Source organism: Eublepharis macularius, chromosome 5 (assembly GCF_028583425.1).
Source record: "Eublepharis macularius isolate TG4126 chromosome 5, MPM_Emac_v1.0, whole genome shotgun sequence".
Classification (NCBI taxonomy): Eukaryota; Metazoa; Chordata; class Lepidosauria; order Squamata; family Eublepharidae; genus Eublepharis; species Eublepharis macularius.
In genome coordinates this window covers 96,932,557-96,950,399 of record NC_072794.1, presented here as the reverse complement: position 1 = coordinate 96,950,399, position 17,843 = coordinate 96,932,557, and the positions used below count along the sequence as shown (strand labels likewise).

Below are 17,843 nucleotides of genomic sequence, written 5' to 3'. Positions count from 1 at the left end.
TTGCACCTACCTGTAACTGTTGTTCATCGAGTGTTCTTCTGTGCAGGCACACATGAGAACTGCGCATGCGCAGTCCAGCCACGGACGTATCAAAGCTCCAAAAGATATGAGATGCTTGCCTGGCTTTTTTGCGCACTTTTTGAGTGGGTGCAGCTATAAAAGGCGGGGCGAGTGGATCCCTTTCTCAGTTCACTAAGCCACTGGTGGAGAAATTAGCATATTAAAGAGCACACGGTGGGGAAAGGAGGGAAGGATGTGTGCCTGCAGGAGGTGGGCATGTTGCTCATCATCGAAAAAGACTCAGGACAGCGTTGCCAACTGCAGCATCCCTTCTAGAGTCTACGTCAATTGCACAGTGCTTAATGAAGACGCATGGTGTTGACTAGGTAGCCACCTTGCCCAAACTAAATGCTGATGAATTAGATTGGGCCCTTGTAGAATGTGCCCTGATGTTCAAAGGGAAAGGTTGTTTGGAGTGTTTATAACACTCTTTAATGAGCCACACCAACCAGCTGGAGATGCTCTGAGCAGTGACTTTGTCTTTTTTTAGCTCCCCTGAAGACGACAAAGAGGTTAGGGTCCATTCTGAAGGCACTGGTTCTGTCCAGGTAAAAACACAGTGCATGTTTTATGTCCAAAGTGTGTAGGAGTCTGTCAGCCTCTGTAGACGGCAAAGGAAAAAATACAGGCAGAGTTATGTCCTGGTTGAGGTGAAAAGCAGAAACTACCTTGGGTAGGAACTGGAGGCTGGGGCAAAAATTCTGAGGAAAGGTGGATCGTACCTCAGAGCTTGCAGTTCACTCACCCTCCTAGCTGATGTTATGGCCACTAAGAAGACTGTCTTAGCTGTAAGAAATTTGAGAGAACAGGTAGCGAGAGGCTCAAAAGGCTTATGCATGAGGGTTGACAAAATCAAAGATAGGTTCCACTGAGGAGTGGGTTTGGACACTGGAGGATAAACATTAGCCAACCCCTTGAGGAAGGTTTTGCATTCCGGCTGGGAGAAGAGGGACCTACCCTTTACCCCACTATGATAGCCAGATAGACTTTCACAGAGGAGTTAGAGAGTTCTTGGTTCTTTAATAAGACCAGCTAATCTAAGACAAATAGCAAGGGTGTCAAAGAAGGGGCTAAACCCTGTTTGACTGCCCAAAAGGAGAAACTTTCCACTTGCCAGAGTATGATTTTTGGGTAGAAGGTTTTCTGGCCTGTGAAAGTATGTTCCTGGCTGGAGAAGAGAATTCTACTCCAGAGGGGACACAAGCTAAGCTGTCAGCTTCAGTGTCTCTAAATCATGGTGAAGAACTACGTTCTGAAGAAGGGTTGGTGACAACGGGAACCGATACGTCCTTCCCTGTGCCATTTTGGACAGGGTGGAGAAACAAGCCTGTCTTGGCCTTTAAGGGATGATTACAATCACTGATGCCCTCTCCTTCATCATTTTGCTGAGTGTCAAAATCATGAGAGGGAGAAGAGGGAAGGCATATAATAGACTGCCTGACCAAGATATCTGAAAAGCATCTCCTAGGGATGACTTCCATTTGCCTGCTCGAGAGCAGTATTGGAGGCACATTTTGTTGAGCAAAGTAGCAAAGAGATCTATAGTTGGAAACACCCACTGTAGGAATAAGGGTTGAAGGAAATCCATATGGATGGACCATTTGTAATTGAGGTCCCTGGATTGATTCAGGGTATCTGCCAGAGTGTTATCTTCCCCAGCAATATGGTTGGCTGTGAGACAAACCTGATGCTGGATTGCCCATTTTCAAATCGGAGAGACCGTGCCCCCCTGCTTGTTAAAATAATGCATGGCAGTTGTGTTGTCTGTGCATATCTGAACGTTCTTGCCTCTGACAAGGTGGAGGAATGCTTTCAGACCAAACCATATGGCTCTTAGTTCCAGAAGGTTGACATGTAATTTTGATGTTGAGTCCAGAGACCCTTCACCTGATTGTCTCCGGAGAAAGCCCCCCCAGCCTGAGAGGGAGGCGTCTGTAAAGATGGAGAGGTGAATGGGGCTGGACCCGAACGGGGTCCCTACTGTTAGGTTCTGATTGTTGTTCCACCATGACAGGGATCTGTGAATAATCCTTGGAACTGAGAACCACTTGTACAGGTTCTGATAGTGCAGATGAAATACCCTGACAAAACAATTTTGCAACGGCCAGAGCCAAATCCTGGTAAATGGCACTATCAGTGTCAGAGAGGCCATAAAACCTAACCATTCAGATTTTCCTTGGGAATTAGTTTCTGAAAGAGTGCACCTTGTTCAGAATGACTCGGAACCAAGTTATTCGTTCCTTGATGGGAAAAACCCGAGCTAGTGTGGAGTCGAGCACTGTTCCCACGAATGTTACCCTCTGTTGTGGAACCTTCTTCAAATTGACCCTTAGACCTATTGCTGGAGGGTTGACAGTACTAAGGAGGTGTGATGAGAGACCAACTCTCTGGACTGGCCTACACTAAGCCAGCCGTCCAGAAATATGGTGCAACCCCTCTCCCTGAGATGATGACAACGACGACAGCATTCGATTTATATACCACCCTTCAGGATGACTTAACACCCACTCAGAGCGGTTTATAAAGTATGTCGTTATTATCCCCACAACGAACACCCTGTGAGGTGGGTGGGGCTGAGAGAGCTCCAGAGAGCTGTGACTAGCCCAAGGTCACCCAGCTGGCTTCAAGTGGAGTGGGAAATCAAACACAAATCTCCAGATTAGAGTCCCACGCTCTTAACTACTACACCAAAGATGGCCGATCACTACAGCCATAACCTTGGTGAACACCCAAGGGGCAGGACCTTGTACTGGTACCTCCTGAAAGGGAGGACATTTATTGGTACCTTTTGGAACCGCATTGGAAATGGAGATATTTTCTGTATCAAACATTTATTGGGATGTGAAAGCAAGTGTCCTTTAAATCTACAGTAATGAACCAACAATGGTTTTCCAAAAGGAATAAAACATCTTTTAATGATAACATTCTGAACTTTTGGGGAAAAATAAACTTGTCTACAAAACGGAGATCTAAGATTGGGGGGGGGGCACCCCCTGACTTTTTGTCCACCATGAAATAGTAGGAATAAACCCTATCAGAACCAGAGGATGGAACTGGTTCTATTGCTTGTTGTTTCTATACTTCCTTCACCAAAAGTGCTTGAGGCAGGAAGAGGTTCCACTGGGGAGGAACGTTCGGAGGAATGGATTAAACTCTAGGGAATAACCTTACCTTCCCAAACTACTGACAGTATTCAAGAGTCCTTGGGTAATTTTCTCCTGTGCAGGTAAGGGCAGGGATTGACTCACAGGAGGTGGGGAAAGATGGTTTGGTGTCCAAAACTTTGTTTGGTGGAGCCCAACTGCTCACTGGGGGAAACTGGAACAATTCTTAGACTTATGACGGCAATATCTCCATCAAGGCTGGTTGGATGGTTGTGGAAGCAGCATGTTGCTGGTTCTGAGGAAAATGTTGGTTGGGTTGAGATGGAAACCGATTGTATCCAAGGTTGTTGTGATGATAAGGTCTAGGAGGGAACCAGTGCTTGTAAGGTACAACTGGGGTAACGCCTACGGACCTAGCAGTCACCTTTATCATACTTTATTTTCTTGAGGGCATCATCAGTGGTTGATGAGAAAAGATCATTTCCCTCAAAGGGTAGATCTCCAACCCTTAATCTATGGTGTGGACCTAAAGCAGTGGTTCTAAACCACGCAAGCCTCTGAATTACAATGGCTGAGGCCATAGCTTGTGCAGAACAATCCCCAACGTGTCTCACAGTGAGAATTTGCTGTTTTGAGAGCTGAAGGGCTTCTTCCCTGGAGAATCTTTGCAAGATGCTGTTTCTCATCAGGGATGAGACTTAAGTAAAGGCTGATCTTGTCCCAAAGGAACAACTGGTATCTGGCCATAATGGCCTCATAATTGCCAATACAGAAATTTAGGGCTGATGAGGCATAAACCTTTCTCCCTAAAATATCAAGCTTCCTGCTCTCTTTATCTGTGGGGGCCGAATAACCAGCACCCTGTGGAAGACCTTTGTAGGGTTTCTGTAATGATAGAATTAGCAGGAGGGTGATTGAACAGGAACCCAGCCCCATCATGTTTGGTTTTATATAGGTTATCTAGCTTCTTTGAAGTTGCTGCATGGATGCCGGAGTTGACCAAACCTCCCTGCATAATTGGGAACACCACTGGACCCATTGCCTCAGAGTGGATCCGACTGGAAGACTGGATCCGACGAAGTCGGAGTTACTTCAATTTCCAACAACCCTGCCATTCTGACTAGTTGTTCAGAGTAGAGGCGAAGGTCTTCAGTGGGATCCCCCTCCTGTGTTGCACTCAGGAGGGGATGGCTTGGATGCAAAGTTGGAACCGGAGTCAGAACTGTCATCGGGATGCGTTGATGGATCAAGGGTTCGCTCCACAGGCTTGGTGTCTTCGGGAACCGTTGGAGGAACCAAGGGTGGGTTTTTCCTTTGCGACTGAAGGGCAAGGCTCCGGAGAGTAGCAGTCATCGTGCAGGTAGTAATGAGGTGGAGGGTAGAGACCTGGAGATCCTTCTATGCTGTAGGTGTACTAATGGTAAGGACTCTCATAAGGGTATGGAACCCATGGGTGTCTGTGACTTCTAATGACCTCTACCCAACTCTAGGTGTCAGTAAGAGCCAAAGAAGCAGCCTCCTCCTGTGCAGTTCTCACTGGAGAAGGTGGTAGTGGAGATAAAGCTACTCCTACATCCATGAGGTCTGGAATCTCGCCCTCTAAAACTGCAGGAACCAAAGCCAATCAGCATCTAGACGTCGCTGAGGGAGTCGCTGTGGAACCACAGGCGGGCTGAACGCTGCGGAGGTGGATGGAGCCAAAGCTGAAGGCTGCTTTTTCTTTTGCTGTTTCGGAATCAGGCATAGATGGTCTGTATGGCCCCTTCCAACTCTATGATTTTTCAGTATGCCTCGACTTCAGCTTGGCTTTCTTTGACAGTGACTTGGATGAAGACTGAGATAGGCCAGGATCTCTAGGAACCGACTGGTTCGTATTGTTGGCACTTTGAGCCATAATAGAAGGTACCAAGGCGGCCTGTTCTGGGAGCTGCGGGCCTTTACTAGCGGCCTTTGAAACCTCGAAGTTGGATACACCTGGAGGGCTGTCTCCCATAGTGCCGCTTTTAGGTGCGATGCCTGTTCATGTTAGACCTTTGGCATGAATTGTTTGCACACACCATAGCGCACAGTATCGTGTACCTCTCCTAGACATTTCTTCTGCCCATTGGATTGGGCTGTCTTGGATCTACACTTGAGGCACTTCTTGAAGAGCGCCTTCGAAGTCATCTTCTCGCTTTCTTTCTTCATGCTCAGATACAAGGAAGAGTTCAAAGTAGACATGGGCACGAAACAGGGAGAAACCGAGAGTTCCGTGTTTCATCGCAATCCACGAATTGCGAACCATGAAATTTCACAAAATTGACACGTTTGCCAAAATGATTCTTTAGTTTTGTGATTCATCAGAACACAGGGCATTTCAACAGCCCTCTTCATGCCCGGAGATGCCAAACTTGCAGGGAGACTTAAGCAGGCTCTTCTCTATCCACCCTCCCAGTTTGCAATATGTTAATTGGGAAGGTCAATGGGAAGGGTGGGAATGGGAGTGCTGCCAGAGTGCATGACTGAAACAGGGACTGGGAGGTGCTGGATCAGAGGAGGATGAAGGACCGGCCATAGTGTGGAGCTGGGCCAGGAAGATGGAGTGAGGTTGGATGGCAGGCAGGGACAGTCCCAAGAGTTTGGGATGTGGAGGACGTTTCTCCAAAACCCCGCTATTCATCCCGAGAACAGAAGGTCTGTGGTTGGCTGATAGACCAGGTGAGATTGGTGTGCCCATACCTACAGAAGGCCCACCTCCTTGATTACCTAGGGGATTGACCCCCGCTGTATAGGGCAGAATGGAAGCTCTCCAGATGGCTAGGAGACCTGTCAATCAAGAGTAAGTGGGCTATGATTGGGGTTTCCAATGGCAACAAAAGATCTGGGCCCGTTGTTGCCTAGGGATCAATGGATCGGCGCCAGCCTATCTGAAATTACGAATCGCTCACAAAGCTAACGAAACAGGCCAAAAAGTCATGAATGTCGTGATAACTTTGTGATAACTGTAGCCCCACAAAACACTGTTTCGCGATACACGAAATGGCCCATTTCATGACAAAATTTGCTTTGTATTTCGATTCGTGCCCATGTCTAGTTCAAAGCATGACTTTCTTCAGTGGCAGCTAAAGAAGAACTGAGGGAGGGATCCACTTGCCACACCTTTTATAGCTGCGCCCACTCAAAAAGCACATGAAAAAGCCGGGCAAGCATCTCGTACCTTTTGGAGCTTTGATACATCTGCAGCTGGCCTGCGAATGCACAGTTCCCATATGGGACTGCACAGAAGACATTACAATGAAGTGTTATTCTACAATCAAATGCTCTTTGCATAAGGAGAAACTTGCTCTTCTCTTGCTTATGCAAACTCTGCTTTTAACTCTGAAGCAGATTCCTTAATTTGTCTGCATCACTTCATTGTGGGATATCCATCAAGCCTTTTAGCGCCTATCCTCTAAATAAGTCAACAAAATAACAGAACCTACATCACACAATTTTTAGTTTCCATAGAAGGTAGTAAGATACTGGATACTGAAGCAGCTAATATGCTATTAGTGTTTATTTTGCAACATTTGTAAAATATACCTTGCAATATTTTATTTCATGCTGAATAAAACCATATCACCTTTAAAGTCATTTTAATGCTTCAAACAGAAAGAAAGTTGTCCCTCTTACATCTTCCAGTTTGTTGCCCTCATGGTGCTCTGGCATCTCCCCATTCCTGTCATCCTTCAGGGCTTTCAAGAACTCACTCTTCTTATCTGTGCTGCGGCGCATCAGCTTTGTCAAGCGAGAGGAGTTTATTTCAATGGGAGGGGTGGTGCTGGAGGGACTCTGAAGGGGGAAAAAAACTGGTCACTGGCTGCTTGTGGCTCTCAGTGAACATCCAAATTGCTACTTCGAATATATAGGGCCAGACTAAGGATCTTTTTCACATTCCTCTCCTTCAGAATCCTGCAAAACTTTCCAATCCTGGAAAAGTTTATTCCCAAGGTCACAGGACCCATATGGACTAATAGCCACATGGCTTGGGAGGGGAATGTGGGAAAGTTCTGTGACCGTCTGTTGATAAGACTGCTGAATCAAACCCATAAACTAATTGTTTAGAAAAGTACAGATATGGAAGATATTTATTAGCACAATTAGTCCTTTCCAATCCACAAGACTATTATTCAACCATATATGCTTACCTCTTTGGAAGAGGCAAGAACTGAGCCACTGGCTAATACAGCTGGTTTGGTTACAGACACTGGACTGGTAAAGGCAGAATCACGGCTGGAGGAAAGTGAGCTTTGCTTATGTTCACTTCTGTTAGCTTTCCACTGGCTTGGCTACAATGAGAAGACAAGTCGCAAAGCGTTTACACGGCAAAAATTGTTTATAAAAACATGGAGAAAATTTTTGCATTGTCTTCCTTGAAAGTAAAGCTAAAATCCACACTGGTTCTTACACTACATGGTCACAAAATGATACCAAGCATCTTGCATTGCAGAAAAACCCTCTGCTCTGAAAGGAAGATCACATTCCAGACCACTGATTCCAAAAACTGCCTAAGGTTACAAAAATACTTAAGGATTCAAAATGAGTCAGCCTGTGCTGTGTTTGCACAGAATGGGCTTGTTCTACATCACAGAACTTGGACCTTCAGAAATGCTTATTTTTTAAAAAATGTGATAGCCAACTACATGGTTGTTACGTGTTTGGTTCACTTTGGACACCCAGATGGACTTAGATGTTTCATACATAATTATTACACCAAAGAAGTGCCATCCCTGCAGCTCCCTTCCACTGAAGAGATGCTACGTAAGAAAGGCCTATGTACTAATTCCCAACCGGTAAAACATGATTCTCTTGCCCCAAGATAAGAGTCATCTGGGGACAAGGCAACATTTATAAGATAGGTGTAGCAATGATACCAGGTGGCTGACAACAGCAAGACATACAGGAGATGAAGCCCATCAAATAGTTGTTTCATCTGCTACAATCTAGTGATCATCAATGTTATTCACAGGGTTAAGGTAAGGTCTGGTCTAAGTAGATAACTTAGTATGTAATGAGTGTATCCACCAATGGCAAGTATATGGGGTGGGGCCATGGTTCAATGGTACAGTACACACTTTGCATGCAGAAGATCTCAGGTTCAATACTTGGGATCCTCAGTTAAAAGAATTAGGCAGATGTGCTTTGTAGAACATCTGCCTCAGACCTTGGAGAGCTACTGCCAAGCAGAGTAGTCAATACTGACTTTTATATAGCAATGATCTGACTTAGGAAAAAGCAGTTTCATGTGAGCTCGTTTTTGACAAGTATATTTGCAGCACCTGTCCAAGCCCAAAGCAAAGTGTTAGATGGAGGCTTATATCTGAACTTGCACTGAGTTTGAAGGCAATTGGTAGCAGCAAGCACTCCCAGCTTGTAAAAATCAGCACAACTATTAAAACAAGTCCGTGTCTTTCTCCCTCAACTTCAGTGCAGCATTTATTCAGGCTGCAGTAATAATCTCCAGAGTAGTCCTGAAACTTAGAACAACATAGGAGACAAAGCCCCACTGCTGTCCCCAGCAAAGGACACAATAAGCACATTTTACTTCTCTAAACATTTTCACGAAGTTGGTATCACAAAAATCCAAACTTGTTTTTAAAACAATTATCTAGGTTTTATGGAGGTGCAGAAAATCTCTGAAAACGTAAGGCTAATGCTGAGTGAACAGGAGAGAAAAGAGAACTCAGGATGACTTCAAGTAGTTAAGAGCAAGGATCTAATGTCCTCCATGCAGAGCCTTTGCCATCTCTGATGGCTTTCATTTCTTAACCCTATTAGCCATTTCAGTGTAATTTCTATTCACTAACTCTTCTTCTCTACCCCATTCCTTGTCCTCTACAATTCAAGCTGTTCTGCAAATAAAGTCTATGGTAATTAAAGTAGAATTGGGACCAAATTTTGTCTAACAACAACAACAGATTTATATACTGCCCTTCAGGACAACTTAGTGCCCACTCAGAGCGGTTTACAAAGTATGCCATTATTATCCCCACAACAAAACACCCTGTGAGGTGGGTGGGGCTGAGAGAGCTCCAGAGAACTGTGACTAGCCCAAGATCACCCAGCTGGCTTCAAGTGGAGGAGTGGGGAATCAAACTAGGTCACCAGATTAGAGCCCCATGCTCTTAACCACTACACCAAACTGGCTCTCAATCCTCTCCAAGGTCTAAAGCAAAGTTTAGGTAAATCCTCTCTAAGGTCTAAAGCAAAGTTTAGGTAAATGCAAGAATTTTCAGCAAAGCAAGAAAGTTGATATTAGATATCTCAAGAGAAATTGCACATCCTGATTGAAACCTGAATCCTTCCTTTCAAAAGAAAAAAGCAATTCAAATTTGGCATTTGTTCCTCCACAAAACTTGACTGGTTTTCTTTTCACTCTTGTACGATGAGAATGGAGGAAGAGAGAAGGAAGTATACATACACAGATGTGTATTTCTCCATAATTCTATTGGTGCCGCATTAATATAAATTGGTGCAACCAAATAGCTGTGTAAAGTTTTAGGTAACAGCACTAATTGCTCTACTAATGCAGTTGCCATTCAGTGCAAAAGGTACCTTGGAAGGGGGTGCTGCAGGTTTAGGAACCAGATTTTTGTAGACACTTGGGACTATGGTGGTTGCCTTGTTGCCATTTGAAAGTTGAGGTCCTGGTGAAGTAAATGCAGCTGAGAAGGCAGCAGCAGGATCTTCTTTTGATACCTTTTTGATGACCAGCATCTTGGTAGGTTGCTTGGCACTAGGAGGGTTTTCTAGTTTAAAAAGGAGGGAGAAGGAGAAACTCTCAGTAACACCACACAAAAATAATTTTAGCTCAGCTCCAATTCCTAACTTGGAAGGAACAGTTCTTGACAACCTTGCTCACAGTAATGCAACTTTGCAAACTAAGTTTCTTTAATTTTATGATTTTGTTCAGACCACTCATTCTGGCAGCTTTTGCTCAAATGGGAAACATCTGACATCATCAATCCAGTGTATAGGTCTCCCCAGGATGTGTACCTGACCAGAAAGTTAGTAAAATCCACTTTTAGTTTTAAGCCAATATTGAAATAAACTCTACCGAGGTTCAGTACTGGTTAATATTCATTACAAGGTATGGTTTATACTTACAATACTCCAGACCACAGAGCACTGTTTCCATGAGGTTTTTCTTTAAAGGGAGAAGTCTAACCCAGTACCTTTTGCCTATTATGTATGAGTTTCAAGCTGCTCCCTACACCCAATATAAGTGGCTTCAGTGAGCACTGAAAAGCTATTTACTGTCTATATATTCTCTTCTAAGCCATATTTTCAGCTGTGTGTTGGATCTTACCAAATATTAGCCAAAGGTACTCACAGATAACATATCCACTAAGTTCCCCTTGCCCCAGAAGTCTGTTTCAGTCAATTATAGCTGAATGCTGGGGAGCGGAGTTCTGCAGGACAAAACCCCATGGAAGAAGAGGAATCACATTAAATTGCCCATTTGGTCTCTCTCACCAATGGGGCTTCCCTGGGCACAAGAAGTGACAAGAAGGGAGATTCTGCGAACTTCTCCCTCCTCACTGTAACTACACAGCTTTTCGTCCCCAAGCTCCCAGCATCAATTCTACAGCAAAATGTGCCTACCCCAAACACCAGAAGGAGTCCCAACTGGTTTTCTCTGGCTATTCTGCTTTCCAGCTTCTGGATTCAATGAAGGCTGTAATACAAAAACCAGGGAAATACATTTCAGATTATGCTACATAACTTCAAGCTTTCCCTTTTCAAAATACTTAAACCAGAATGAGACTCTTAAGTTATTTGTACTATTTAAAAGCTGTTTCATTTAAATCTTTATTTTCTCAGAACATGTAGTCTGACATGCTGACAGCTAATAAGATGGACCCTGTGGCTGTGCTGAGACATCACACAAAACCACTATTTGATTAAATTATGGCTAGTATGAATGCAGGCCACACCATTACCACCTATGGTTAGTGAGGAGATCCATTAAACCAGGATCTGAAATTGGTTTACAATAGTCTTACCTATAGTTTTGCATGATGACTGAATGCTTACATCTAGAGGTGTGCACCTGAAAAATATCTGGGTTTCCCACTTCAGGTTTACCTGAAGCAGGAAAACAATTTGGGTGTTTAAACGCTTCGGTACGCTTCTTACAAATGGCAAGAAAAGTGTTGCTTTGAAACGCCCGCCGCTTTTTTCAGCTGAGGGGAGGGGGAGGAGGGGGGTCCTCCCCCTCCCCTCAGCAATCTGAATACATCTGTATAGAATTTACATGTTTTGCTGTTCTATCTGCCATGCAAAATTTAAAAACATGTCACATTGGCTCCTTTCCAGTCCTCTGAACGATAAGCCGGTTTTAGTGGAAAGTTATATATCAGTCAAAAGGTCACCTAAAAGTTAAAAACGTTTAGGTGAATGCTATCCACCCCCAGGAGATTTTGTTGTTGTTAATCTGTAAGTCCCTAAACTTGATCTTTTGCCACCTTCATTCTAACATCCCTTCTGAATGGAGGACCAAGATGGGTGCATGTACATGAGAAGGAAAAAACCAAGAATTTATTTAACTATTTGCCAATGACATGAGGCATTATAAATAGGAAAATTTAGTATTTTAAGCCTGTGTCGGCAACTCCCACCTCAAAATGCCATTTAGGCTTACTGAATCTCACTGCATATCTCACCTATTTTTTTCCTCCTTCCTGTTTGCTGGTACATGTAAAGCTTGAGACAGCTAAGGAACCCCAGACCAGCCCAAGACATACCATAGTTCATTATGCAGTTTTAGAAACAACTGGATAGGGACCACTTCACTCAAGTTGAAAGAAGACATGAAACCAAGGCTAAATGTCAGTTCTAGATTCCTGAAGTCTGCCAATACTAGTGAAAAAAAACGACCTGGAAATTTATTACAGAATGAAACACTTACAAAGTCATCTTCTTCAAACTGCAGTTTCTCTTTGTCTTCCTTCTCCTCCCTGGCCTCAGCAGGTGGCTTTTCCTGAAAGGATGAACCCTTTCGGGAGTGGAAGTTGCCATTCCAGTGGCGATGGGCTCCAGTTCCTCCTCCACCTCTCTGACTCATACCATCATGGCTCCGTGAAGAACCATGCCAGCCAGGTTGATTGTTAGCCAGCCCAATGTGGGTCCCTTTAGAAACACCAGAATCCACAGAGTCATGGCGGTGCAGGGAAGGCTGATGCCAGCAGTCTACACACAAAAAAAAGATAGTACTACATAAAAACTTGAACCAGATCTGCTGCAGAAACCTGTATTCCAGTATATTATGCCAATGAAAAGCAACCTCCTTGTTCTACTCCCCTGCAGATCTTGTCTCCACAATTCAGCTCCACTCCCACTCTTACTCTGGTTTCCTATACTGGGACCACCCAACACTCCTACCAAAGTGTTACATAAAGTACAGACGCTCTAGACCAAGTGAACAATTTTTCACTATTCTACCCATGCATTGCAATCCTCCATCATGCACCTCTCTCTCATCTAATTATACATGGAAGTTGTCAGAATACTGGAAAGTGACATGAAAAATCGAGCACTATTTTAAATAAATCAGGAATTCTTAAATATGTAAGTATGCCAGACAAAATAAGCAGGTGTCACAGTATCCTGATGTAAGGGAAAACCTATGCATTTTCTCCTGATAAAAACAAACAGGCCTGGATTGTTTGAAAACAAACTCATTCTTTTCTTCCATTTGTCTACACTTTTGTTACACACAACAGAGTGATAAAACTGATACTCTGCAAACAGTTGTGTTACGCCTATCTTCTTTATTTACCTCCTGCGGTTCTGAGGGGGCCATTATTAAAAAAGCCATCTGAAGAGTTGTGGCGTCTCCGGCTTACTCCAAAGCGGACCTCTCCCCGAGGAAGATGCTCTCCGTGTTTCTCAAAGGTGGCTCCAGGGGCCTATTAATGAAGATTGCATAAAGCTAGCTGTGTTAGTCTATAGAAGCAAAATAAAACAAAAGTTCAGTGGCAACTTAAAGACTAACGATGTTTATTTCAACATGAGCTCTCATGAGTCACAGCTCATTACTTCAGATACCCATCACACATCTATCTGAAGAAATGAGCTGTGACTCACAAAAGCTCACTGAAATAAATGTTAGTCTTTAAAGATGCCACTAGACTTTTGGTTTATTTTGCTATGAATGAACATACAAAGACTGCCACTCTAGTATTATCAATAATGACAGTTCTGAGTTCCAGTTATGAAGAGTTTAACAGACTACACTGCTTTGACTGAAAGTAACGTTAAACTGATCATCCTGTGTGGTAAAAATTACCCTTACCAAAAAATTAATTTATGTATCAACTTCAGTTATAACACTGCAGACCTATAGAATACATTTTTACAGAATTCTTAGAACTCACGGCAATAAGCAAAAGTTCTTTTGCTATAATTACAGTGTAGCGTATTGATCACCCACAAGTAATTGTTCAGGAACTATTCCGGAGCGGACACTTAAAAATTTTGCCCCTGCTCAGCTACAAAAAGCTATCCCAAAACAAATACTTTTTTCATATTCATAAAGTCACTTAGGGCTGGTTCACATCACTACACTATCATATGACTATCTGCCTGTGTCAATGGGCCGAAGATCTAAGCAGACAAAACTTAACACATTACCTCAAAAGTCATACTCTAAGGCAGAGAGTTCATCAAAAGTCATATGGATCAAGACTGAAGAAATCAAGTGATTGACAAGCTTGTAACAACCAGCCCATCAGAGGCACAAGTTTTCAAAAGATGCTTTGTAGGGGAAACTTCTGGGAGTCCGGCATTAAGAGGTTATACCTAATGGGTAGTAAGTAACCTACCACTTTTTGTACATAAGGTTGATTTTACTTAGTTCCTCTATATTGCTGCAGCTTGTTCCACTGCTGGAAAGATCAGTCCCATTGTCAAGGGACCAACATGGAATATCAGCAGGGCTTCACTAAGAGCGGGCAATTTTATCCTTTTGTCCCTCCCTGGCTCCAGCCAAACCTCACGGATATTACTCTGTGCATATCCTGCAACCACAGGAGTGATCTTTCTGGCAAGAGAGTTGCCACGATGGAAAGGAAAGCAGGAAAACACCATGCGCTCTGTGTACAGATCATATACCACCGGTTGTGTACATCATTTCGAACAGGACTCCGCAAATTCTCTCATCCAGGTCCAAACCCACCTAGCTTTGTAATATTACAGCATCTAGTATTCCCAGACCATTCACAAGGCACAGGATACACCCTTGAGATCACTTACAGGAGAATTAATAGAATAATCAGTTTTGTGTGACATGAACATAAACAGTCATATAAATAGCGAGGTATGCATTTCATAATCTAAAGGGCTTCCCCAGAGTTGATCAGAGAGGCCGCAGTTACCTTTGCAGATTGGGGTGTAGAGAAGTTAAGCCAGGCAGGAACAAAGTCATGCTGCGCCATTTAGGTCCAGTGTCTTCCTTCAAAAAAGTGAGGCATCAAACCTCATGGCCAGGACCTAGAAGAAGACCATCACCATATGGTCAGTCCTTCCCAAAAGCAAGAAACAGAAAAGACTACCCTGGGCCTGCTCTTAACAACCGGGCAAAAGTAACTTGGCATCTAAGAATTAATGAAATAGAATGGATTAAATCCAAGTGCTGCAATCCTTCAGTTAAGCATTGCCCCCCACCAATCTGGAGACAACTCCATCAGCAGCTACAGTTGTTGCTGGAGTGAGAAGAGATCAAGGAAGAATTTCCCGCCTCTCCAGGATATTAATATGCTAGGGTCAGGTCTCTTTCTTGATGCTATTTTGACAACTACTGTCATACAAACTGAAGAAGTGAGCTGTGATTCATGAAAGCTCATATCCTACCACAAATTTTGTTAGTCTTACAGGTTTTAATGGACTCTTGCTCTTTTCTGCTGCTACAGATAGACTAACAGGGCTACCCATCTTGATCTGTCATAAAAACTGTTCACATTCATCAGATGGATAGGTAAGAATGGTACAGATATCCTGAAGCTTTATCTTTATCATTAGCAGCCTTTTTTAACAGGCCAAAATTATACCTAAACAAAAATATAGGGGGAGAGACTGAGCCACAACTTACCCAGTTTGGCCTCTGCAGTCCACTCCCCTCTCTTTTAAAGCTTCTCTTGGATCTCCAGATTCTTTCCTTCTCCAGGGTGCACCTATGCCAGCTCTGTGGCAATGGCGAGTCCCAAAGGAAGCACAAGAAACTGCACTTCGTGCTGACTGCACGCTTCCCTTCTTTAGCTGCTCATTTTAATTGCTCTCTATGCTTATAAGAGAAATATATATATATACATATAGCTACAGGGTCGTGAGCATTTTTGGGAAGCCACAACCACGTTCACCTCATTAAACTTTTCCCTGTCGTCACAATACTCAACTATTACATTACAAATGTAGTTGTCAGATCTGCACAACATTTAGAAAAACACCATGGTTAATGGTGAACTCCACAAATGCACTCTGTTGTTCATCTTCTGCAGCACATCAGACTGAAATGGGAGAGGGAGGAGAAGACAGGAAGGCAACTAGATCCTGAAAGGTCTTCCAAATGCTGGAACTATGGATTAAACATCTGTTTCTAGAAATCCTAAAATGCAAGACTCATCTCCACCACTTTTACAGTTGCTAAAAGGTTGCGTGAATGTTCTTTAGCAATGACTTGAAAAATTTTTCACGTTGTATAACTCTTTAAGGTTCCTTGCTGAGAAATTAAAAGCAACCTGATGAAGATCTAAGAGGGTCACAATGATTTCTTTTCTTCTATTGTTGCCATTTATGCATTTAGTTAAACAAGAGTAAAAATAAAGTTAGGTCCTTCTAAATTGTTCTACTTGAACCAATGCTTTTTTAAAAAGAGGAAAAGATGGCTGTTTCATAAATATGAGTTCACATCTGAATGATGATCTTCCAAAACATCACGGAGTATATTCTAAAAGCAAGAGAAAAGAAAAATATCCATCAATACATAAAAAAGTAAGTGGTGTGGCGTGGACATTTTCCCCACCATTTTTCTGCAGAAACTTTAAATGCAATTCAAACAAAACAGAAAGTTATTGATTAAAATTTGGCCTCAGTCAGTTAAATAAAAACACATTCTGACAGAATGAAAAACACAGGACCAAAACTAACAGTATAATATAAAGCAGAGTTAGGCTGGTCTAAGATCATGAAAATTGGGTTTAGACTGGCTTAATTCAGTGAAACTGATTACAGCAACTGCAAGTGAAACTAAGTAAAAACACCAAGGAAGGCCTCTCTGCCCATTTTTGGTTGGCAAGTGTATAGGTTGAAAGTGTTGCCTTTTGGCTTACTGGGTCAAGGGACACGTAAGGCTGCATGACTTCACTATAGTGAAACCAATGAAGGAAGGGGAAACATTGGTAAAAATAAAAATAAATACTGTAGACAGACACTCAAATGTAACAAGAATGAAGAGAAATTTGACGGTATGCCAATACAGTCAGCATTCAAGAAGCCACTACAATCCACTGAAGCAACAGTTAGGAAAAGTCTACTTCAAGAAGTAAAACTTCCACTACTATATGCCAGCATATAGTATATTATGCATTTTAAAAATTACAAGACATTCCCTTAATCATCTGGCCAAGTTGACCAATATTATTCCGGCAGACAACTATGAATACAACCAAAGCTTGACTTTCCTCTCCATATGTAATCCTCAATGCTGAGATTCCAATATCAATCTAGAGTTTTTAAAAGATGATAAAGCAACTGAATAGCCTAAAATTCTTCTCTCCTTTTTGTTTCAGTAACTTGCTAACTCCAGTGAAACAAATTTACCAAATGTGGAAACTGAATATGTTACGTTGTCAAGACCAAAGTGAAGCTGCAGCAAGATCATTTATCCTCCCAAGATCAGTGTGACAAAAGCCGCTGCTTTATGAGTACCTATTCAAGGTTTTTTAAATTCAAGCCCAGGGACAAAATACAAAATCAATTTAAAAAATCAAGGAAAAAAGTAGAAAACATTAACTCAAGGCAGGCCTTGACAAATTTTCTTTGGCTATAGAAACCAGATCAAAAATTTAGCAGCCAGATTCATTTTTCAGTCTTCAGAGTTTTATATATTACTGTATTTTCTAATTATTGCTAACTCATAATAACCCAAATCCTAGACCCTTGCTATTAGAAAGCAACCTGCTCAGTAGTATTTGACTGTCTTTTTTATGAATTGACTTCTCTGACAAAGGACACAGTAAAAGTGAATGCAATGACAACTGTACTGGCAAACAGAAAAGTGACTATGAAGAATATCCAACAATCATGTTGCTAACTAGATGTTGAAGACATGACAGAGAGATATAGGGAAAGGACAATGCACTTATATTGCCAGCAAAAAATTGACTGAACTTGTCTATATTTAGTCAGTATTCTGCACACAAAGATGGACCTCCCCCCTTCTGCTGCAGGCTGAAGTGCTGCTTCAGGATGATGGGGAACACCCCAGGAGCAGCAGGAGGAGAGAATTTCCTACATGTATGGATATTTGATTGGATGCAAGCCATTTTTTGCCATGTGTTCCACTATAAGATACAAATATTTGCAAAGATCTGATTTCTGCTAGATTGCAGTAAGAATCTTAAACATTCTACCACCACCCACTTCTTGTGAACAGAACTGGAA

The 17,843-nt window shown here is 42.6% G+C and overlaps 1 protein-coding gene across 3 annotated transcripts in view; it reads right to left on the bottom strand.

The window, feature by feature from the left end:
• GPBP1L1 (GC-rich promoter binding protein 1 like 1) overlaps positions 1-17,843 on the bottom strand; it is a 39,296-nt gene that overhangs the window by 4,003 nt on the left and 17,450 nt on the right. For 2 of the 3 annotated variants that reach the window (XM_054981140.1, XM_054981142.1), the window contains exons 2-9: positions 15,274-16,128; positions 14,561-14,675; positions 12,964-13,093; positions 12,094-12,374; positions 10,788-10,860; positions 9,738-9,931; positions 7,331-7,471; positions 6,816-6,974 (exon numbers count right to left, since the gene is read on the bottom strand). In XM_054981140.1, the coding sequence (XP_054837115.1) occupies positions 6,816-6,974; positions 7,331-7,471; positions 9,738-9,931; positions 10,788-10,860; positions 12,094-12,374; positions 12,964-13,093; positions 14,561-14,620 (1,038 nt within the window). In that variant the 5' untranslated portion in view covers positions 14,621-14,675; positions 15,274-16,128. The remainder of the gene's footprint in view (positions 1-6,815; positions 6,975-7,330; positions 7,472-9,737; positions 9,932-10,787; positions 10,861-12,093; positions 12,375-12,963; positions 13,094-14,560; positions 14,676-15,273; positions 16,129-17,843) is intronic. The other variant, XM_054981143.1, reaches the window with a different exon arrangement.